General features: G+C 42.4%; 2 protein-coding genes across 2 annotated transcripts in view; both read right to left on the bottom strand.

Moving 5' to 3' along the window:
- Positions 1 to 6,348, bottom strand: part of LOC103482106 (BAH and coiled-coil domain-containing protein 1-like) — a 31,559-nt gene extending 25,211 nt beyond the window's left edge. Inside the window, exons 1-3 of the mRNA XM_017310905.1 lie at positions 6,112 to 6,348; positions 5,441 to 5,813; positions 3,829 to 4,692 (exon numbers count right to left, since the gene is read on the bottom strand). Coding sequence (XP_017166394.1) covers positions 3,829 to 4,692; positions 5,441 to 5,813; positions 6,112 to 6,270 — 1,396 coding nt within the window. The 5' untranslated portion in view covers positions 6,271 to 6,348. The remainder of the gene's footprint in view (positions 1 to 3,828; positions 4,693 to 5,440; positions 5,814 to 6,111) is intronic.
- Positions 6,349 to 7,049: 701 nt separating this feature from the next.
- The window catches only part of LOC108167264 (BAH and coiled-coil domain-containing protein 1-like), a 41,463-nt gene continuing 41,012 nt past the window's right edge, over positions 7,050 to 7,500 (bottom strand). Inside the window, exon 4 of the mRNA XM_017310716.1 lies at positions 7,050 to 7,057. Coding sequence (XP_017166205.1) covers positions 7,050 to 7,057 — 8 coding nt within the window. The remainder of the gene's footprint in view (positions 7,058 to 7,500) is intronic.

Raw genomic sequence — 7,500 nt, 5'->3', positions numbered from 1 at the left:
TTCTGCTTCAACGTGACAGGTAATCAAAGCAAATCTGATTGTTTCCATTACGAATATGCACAAGTGTTTGTTGACATTCTGCTAATGAAAAAAAACACTATTTTGCAATTGCAGTGTTTCTAATGAACAACAATTGCAATTAAAATCACATGTGAATAAGCTTGTTCACGCAATAAGTCATTGAAAAATGTTCTGCGCCGTGATCCTCAAACCACTTCCTGTCTTCTTCTTTGTTGTTTCTGCCAGTAGTAAAATTCCAGTTGTTGATCACGTGACTCATATGATGTGATTCACCATTCTTGATACAGCCAATAAACCACCTCATTCTAGCACTGGAATTTTACATCAAAATATGAAAGTTTTTTTATAGAAATTGCTGTGTTTTCATTAAGCAAATTTACTTTTGAAACATCAAATTGTACAATTTTAAAGTTAATGGAAACGCAGCTTGTGATGACGCTTAGAGCAGCTCTGCAGTTCAGTATCAACATCATGCATGGAATTAAAACTATTAAAACTGCAGCTGGCATGCTGCAAGCAGCATATCCACCAGGTGTTGGCTAATTACCGGAAATTAAAAAAATAAATAAAAAAATACTGTTACTACTGTTCAAAGTGCTTTTAAGGAGTTGCTGGAGAAAATGCAGGAGTGACAATATTTTTCTGTGACTTTACAAAGCATAAAGTATCACAAGCTGGCCTGTCACCTCCAAAAAAATCTTTGAAAAATGTTCTCACTAAGTTTTCTGGCATTTAGTAAACAGAAATCATTTTGGTAATTCTAGCTAACCTAAAATGGGAGCTTTTGGTCTGATTTCATGTCAGTAAAAATGTGAATGTATCTTTTTAATTGATGTTATGTTGCCAACAATTGTGCTGTTAGTAACATAAAAGCTGCAGACTGTCCCCACCAGCTAGTATCAGCTTGTGTTTTTCCATAAAGAACAGAACAAAAAGGTCTAATATATTGTGCTATTAGCACAGAGAGTCACTGAATTTAGAAGGTGATAATTATAGCCGTAAAAAACTAAGCGGGAGCACTAAAGAAAAGAGAATGTAACTTTTAAAAAAATTGCTTAATTTGCTACATGTAATCAGATTTACTTCATCAGACTTAATTTATTTACATTTGCTTAGCATGACAACTTAATAAACTTAATATATTTACTTGGATAACCTTAATTTGATTACTTGTAACAAATTAACTACATTTTTAAAAAATTGGATCACTTGTTTTCGATTTTCAGTGAGTGGGAGTTTTTTTCATTTAAAATAAAACTTTGTGTTTTTTGTGTTATTAAGTTTTAAAGTTTTGATTCAGTACCATGTAACTGCGTCACTGTTCAGGAAGCTTTGTTCAAATGTAATTTATATATGAAAGAAAATTAGGAAAGTGTGACACTGACAGATTTTTAAAGTTTAACTCTAGGTGTGTTGATTCTTTCAAATGGTTTTGCTGAATTGTCAATCTGTAGTTGGGATCTTTGGTAAAAAGCTGAGATATCCATCAGAACCTCGTCTGTCTGGGATCGATTTCCTCTCCCAATCGCGTCCACAGCGACACAAACCCCACCAGCTGTATTAATAACATTCTCAGCAATGAGAGCAGAGCTGCTTTTTAAGTAAAACGCACTGGGATCTGGTGTTTTCCACGCCCCGGATGGGACTGACTTATTGATTTCACACCTATTACACATGCTAAGCACGCGCACGAACATGTAAACAAATGCACACTCACATAGCCTGTATCGCTCTTTGCAGCAGCTGAGCGACTTATGATTTTTACACTTATTAATTCCGTCAACAAGGCTTGCAGAGGCTGGATTTACACACAAGATTACATTGGTTTTATAAAAAAAAAAGAAGACGCGAGTGAGAGGGAAAAAATAACAAAGGAGGAGGAGAGGCAGGAGGAGGCAGTCTGGTTGAGAGACACAGGGACTCTGACGGAGGAGAGCAGGGATTCATCTGGGATTACTTAACAGCTTAGCCACATACACCGGTGTGTGCACGGCAAGCATACAACACACACACGCACGCACAGATGCTGGCATAAATAAAAACACTTTCTCTCAGAGGGACGAGAGGAAAATAGGAGCGCTTACAGGAGAAGTGTTTTAAAGGAAAGGGTCTAATTAGCAAAGCAAGACGACAGAGCCTGAGGGACACATTGGGCTGAGAGTCTGTGCATGTGTGTCCTGGATCGTGTCTGAAGCTTAGCTTGTTTGTCCATCTCTGTGTTCCCTTAAAACACACACACACACACACACACACCACTCAACACACACACACTTACTCCCCCCAGGGGGGGAAATGTAGTTCTATGGGAAGCAGCTGAGAGTGGGAGCGAAAAGGAAGGAAACAGGACAGTTAGAGGAACATTTTTGAGGGTTTGTGTGTGACATTATAGACATCTGGATTTCACACATGTGTGTTTCACACGTCTCCCAGGCCACCTTTTGTTTTGGGTTTGCTTAAGTTATTTTTATTCTTCCTTAATCTAATTTTCTGGCCTCAAAGAGCTAGTTTGGAACGAAGTAATGTCTGCAGGTTATTGACAGTAACAGTTCATTGATCTGAAGCAGTCATATTGATGTCGTATCCTTTAGCTGATTTTAGCTATTTAAAACAAGTCAAAGTGTAAATGTTCACATTCAGATTGGCAGATATGCAGTCAGTGTTTGGGTTGTTTCTGTCTTCTCAGCTAAACGTTAGTGTTGCCACACAAACGAACATGTTCTGAGGCCACCGTCTGGATCAAGCCACTAGATTAGTCACAACTTTTTTACCATTTATCATTTATAGCTTGTCAATCCACTCTAAATCCGCCAACAGGGAAGGAAACCGTTGGATTTTGTCCACTGGCATTAAAGATGGTACATCCTGTTCCTTTTTAAGTCTCACCGTTATTTGGAGATTATCACGAGTTGCAGCTGATCAAGGATGGATTGCTACAGCTGGCGGTCTCAGCACATGTAATTTTGTCTACTAATAGAATTAAGCTCATGAAATAGTGACATTCTAACAACAGCCTGTGAATCTTCCATCATCGCGTTCCTGTGATCCTAATGAGATGCCAGAAACAGCATACAGTGTTTTTTTGTGGAACAGTGTTGGTCACCCCTGCATTTCGTCCTTCCATTTCTCCGAAGCTTGTTATCAATCTATTAGCAGCTGCAGACTGAAGGCTACCACTAATTTTTTACAAATTTTATACAAAAATGTCAAAAAATATTTGATTTTATTGACTTCTAACCGGCTGCACAGTGGCGCAGTTGGTAGAGCTGTTGCCTTGCAGCAAGAAGCTTCTGGGTTCGATTCCCGGCCCCAGTCTTTCTGCATGGAGTTTGCATGTTCTCCCTGTGCATGCATGGGTTTTCTCCGGGTACTCCGGTTTCCTCCCACAGTCCAAAAACATGACTGTCAGGTTAATTGGTCTGTCTAAATTACCCCTAGGTGTGAGTGTGTGTGTGCATGGTTGTTTGTTCTGTGTGTCTCTGTGTTGCCCTGCGACAGACTGGCGACCTGTCCAGGGTGTACCCTGCCTCTCGCCCGGAACGTTAGCTGGAGATGGGCACCAGCAACCTTCCCGGCCCCACTAAGGGACAAGGGTGTCAAGAAAATGGATGGATGACTTCTAACCCTCACTTATAGGTATCAGTATTTCTTACTACACTTCTACCTCAGCCTTACATGAGATCACTCTCATGATCTCTTCACCTCAGTGCAGACACACATACATATGACATCTGTCTGCCAGTTATAATTTTAAGGTCTCAAATATGAAGTAAAAACAGTTTAAGAATGGTAGTTAAAAGTTCTTCTCACCTTCTTCCTCCTTCTCTTTGAACTCCCTGCTCCTTCGCTTGATCTCCAGCTCAGCTAGTTCCCCCAGTATTTCCATACCATGGTGAGAAGAAGGAGATGGGGTCTGAACAACTGGTGCTGGCGGGTACAAGGCATCTCTGGTGGCACACAGAGCCGCTGCAATCAAGAGTTCCAAGCTCCACATGTAAGCCCCTTCCAACTGGGCTGCTGTTGTCATAGTGGAAGAGGGGAGCGGGTCAGCAGAGGGGGAAACAACAGAATATTCTACCAATTCCTCATCTGGACTTTTCCCACTCCCATCTTCTTCCTCTTCCTTATCCTCAACCACCTCTACATTCTCTTCCTCGTTGTACTGATCCTTCTCCGGCTCCCCGTTTGCAGGCTCTACAGGCATAGAGACAGTACATTCAGCTGGTCCAGGCTCTGTTCTCTCATTATCCCCCATGTCATCCTCTTTGATGCACTCCCAATCATCTCTCTGCTCTTTGGACATCTGAGGCTCTGTAAGGCCACCCAAAGGAACATCCACTTTCAGGGTTTTGCCTGCTGGGCAGAATGGTTCAGGAACTGGAGCTTGGAAAGGGCATGACGGTGATCCAGAAAGAGCGCTCTGGAGTTCAGAGATAGAGCATCCTTTTGATTCATTCTCGGACTCCTCCACCTTGCAGTTTGTTATATTCTCTTCTTCCCTTGCTCGCTCTTCGGTGAGAGGCTGGATGGTGCATTGTTTAAAGAAAGACTTGGTTTCAGACGCTGTTGGCTGTTCTTCCAACAAAGGTTGCTCTGCCGCTCGCGCTTCAGGAGGTGAAGGCCCGGCCTTGTAACCCATGGAAACTGTAGAGAAGCTATATACAGGTGGCAAGTCTGGTGGAAACATAAAGTGAGAGCAAAAGTCAAAGTTTGACATAAAACTAAAAGTAGTTCTACATGTCAGAAATCTGACATAAGACACATAAAAATGTACACAAGTAAACTCCGACCTAGCTTCTATGCCTTAACTTCATTGGCATTCTGTTCAGGCAGACAAGATGAAGCATGTGATTACAGTTGACATAGTACATTAACATCGAGGTGCAGAAAACACTGGGTGTGTTGGTGTATATTAAATATACAGAATGCATGCGTGTGTGTAGAAGTGTGAGTTTATAGATCTACGTTGGATATTGATGACACCCTGCTGTTTTCCTATGATTGCTGCGGCAGCCCTGTCACCTCACTCTCATTTTATTGATGATATCCCTCCACCCCCTGACAACACAGCCAGATGAATGTGTATCCTTCCACCTGTACTTTTCCAAGGACCCCTGAAGGATAAGAAGGCTTTGTCTGAAGATATCGCTGACCTTCCTCTTGTGACACACGTGTGCACCTGGCAGGTTGCACTCATGCAACACAAAGAGTGTCCATATGCTTTCTTTGACCTTAATGGCTGGCCAGCCTACTGTCTCTCTTTAGCTTTCACAAATACACTCAAGGACATATGAAGCATAGGCCCTGCTTCAAACAATTTTTGCAAAACTAAAAGGAAGCCATGTTTTAAAGATATACACCATGTTTTAGTAACCCTGACTGTTTTTTTCTATCTCAATCTCTCAATCTTCTGTTAACCCACCTGGCTCTAAGGACTGGGGGTAGTCCTGAGGTGGTTGCCCTTCTCCTCTGTCACTGACTCTCTCCAGTGCTTTAGAAAGGTGTGAAGGGGCAGGGCTGAGGGCCGGAGATCGTGGCGCTGCTGCCGCTGGGCTCGGGGTCGGAGTCAGGGGATTTGGCGGGTGTGTCAAACGCGATGATGGCGAGTGATAGCAGGGTGACTGCCGGCTGCTTGGACACAGCCCCGGAGACGGTGTGGAGGTCTTAGGCAGAGGAGGGGTGTGAGCGAAGGGTTTTGCTGCATGGGTGGAGGCAGAGGATGAGGAAGAAGATGGAGTTCTGGAAGTCGGAGATCCATTCGGCGAGTCGTCTATTGTGATTGTGTCATGTTTTCTCTTTTAAAATAAGGAAATGAAAAAGATTGGTGGTGCAAGAATTCTTGGAAACATGGAAATTCAAGTTTATTCTAGTTAGTTCAAGGATTACTTTTTGCAAAAGGATCTGGTTGCAATGCTAAGCAATATCATCAATAATATATGTTTTCCTTACATTGTGCAGTCCTACATCCTACACTATCAACAAATATTTTACTGTGTTCCACTCCTAACTCCCTGAAAGAGGAAGTTGGCTCCATGGATCAGCTTACAACATTCCGACTTGTTCTGAATCTCACTATTTGAAGGCCAATCTTACTTGTCCTAAGGGTAGTCGCTGCATGTGTTCCATAGCTCGCTGCTGTTGCTGGTGGTGCTGATGCTGCAGGGCGTACAGATCCTGCTGCTGCAGAAACGAGGGGCGCGAGTAGACTGGGTGAGGCTGCAGGTGAGGGGGTGCTCCTCTGGCTCCGTACATCGAAGGCCAGAGACCTGACTGCTCCAGAACATCTAGAGGAAGAACCAAAGGAGAAGATGAGACTTTACTGAGACCTTTGCTGAGATAGATTGAGAATGTTAACAAACTTAGATAACTTAGAACTACATGTAGGCAGCAATATTTTACAATGACTTTGTCAGCTCACAAGATGAGTTGATAAATTCTAACATTTTTATGAAATGAGAAAAAGATCTGGTGGGAAAAAATAGTTATCCCCATTTTTTTGTTGTCATAAATAGAGCCAAGGTTTCAGTTACAATTACCAATCTGTAACCAGTATGAAATAATTGGGTCCAGGTTTGATTAACACTATGTTTTGCTTAATCTAATACAGTTCTAAATGCTAAAATGCCTGGAAAATTATTATTTTTGTGTTTTCATAAATAGAAAAAAGGTTTCAAGATTCTCACAGTGTGTTATAAAAATTAAGTCCAGACGCATGTTGTACCCAACATTACTACCCAACTGTAGTAATGTTCTTGTCCATCAACAACGTTTGTTTCACCTACAGATAATCCAAAAACAGCCTTTATTGTCCCACTCCATTAACACTACAGGCCAACATTTTTTCTAGTCTCAAACATAGACACTGAGATACAAGCTTAAAAAAATATGGCTTTATATTTTGGGCTCATATTATCCTACACTTACTTCACCAGCTAAAGCTACATGCTGATAACAATACTGCTTCATTTTAACAAGAAAATTTTTGAGGTTTTAATATTGTGTGATCTTGTCACGCCCCCTAGTTTCACCCCTTAGAACTCTGAGGACAGAAGATTTCTGTCCTCAGAAATTTTCTTTTTCTGAGGACATGGCACTTTTCGCTGGGAAACCTGCAGGCTTTCACCCAAAGACACACACACGCACGCACGCACGCACACACACACACACGTGCGCATCCCCTCCTTGGCTGGCTTGTCGCTGGGAACCTTTGTTCTGTGAGATTAGCCTGAGTGGGCTAATGTTTCCCAGGGGAAGGGTTCAGTGGATGCACTTCCCCTCTCTGCAGGAACTCTCACAGAGCGAGTCAAGGGAGGCGGGAGATAATTAAATTTCACAGCCTGTTTGCAAAGCATCATCCACACACAGACAGACATACACACATGCGCACCCCCCCTCACACACACACACACACACACGCACGCACGCACGCACGCACGCACACACACACACACACACACACACACACACACACACACACACACA

This window comes from Poecilia reticulata, linkage group LG19 (genome assembly GCF_000633615.1).
Source record: "Poecilia reticulata strain Guanapo linkage group LG19, Guppy_female_1.0+MT, whole genome shotgun sequence".
NCBI classification, from domain to species: domain Eukaryota; kingdom Metazoa; phylum Chordata; class Actinopteri; order Cyprinodontiformes; family Poeciliidae; genus Poecilia; species Poecilia reticulata.
The sequence above is the reverse complement of the archived record's forward strand: the minus strand, read 5'-3'. Positions and strand labels throughout refer to the sequence as shown.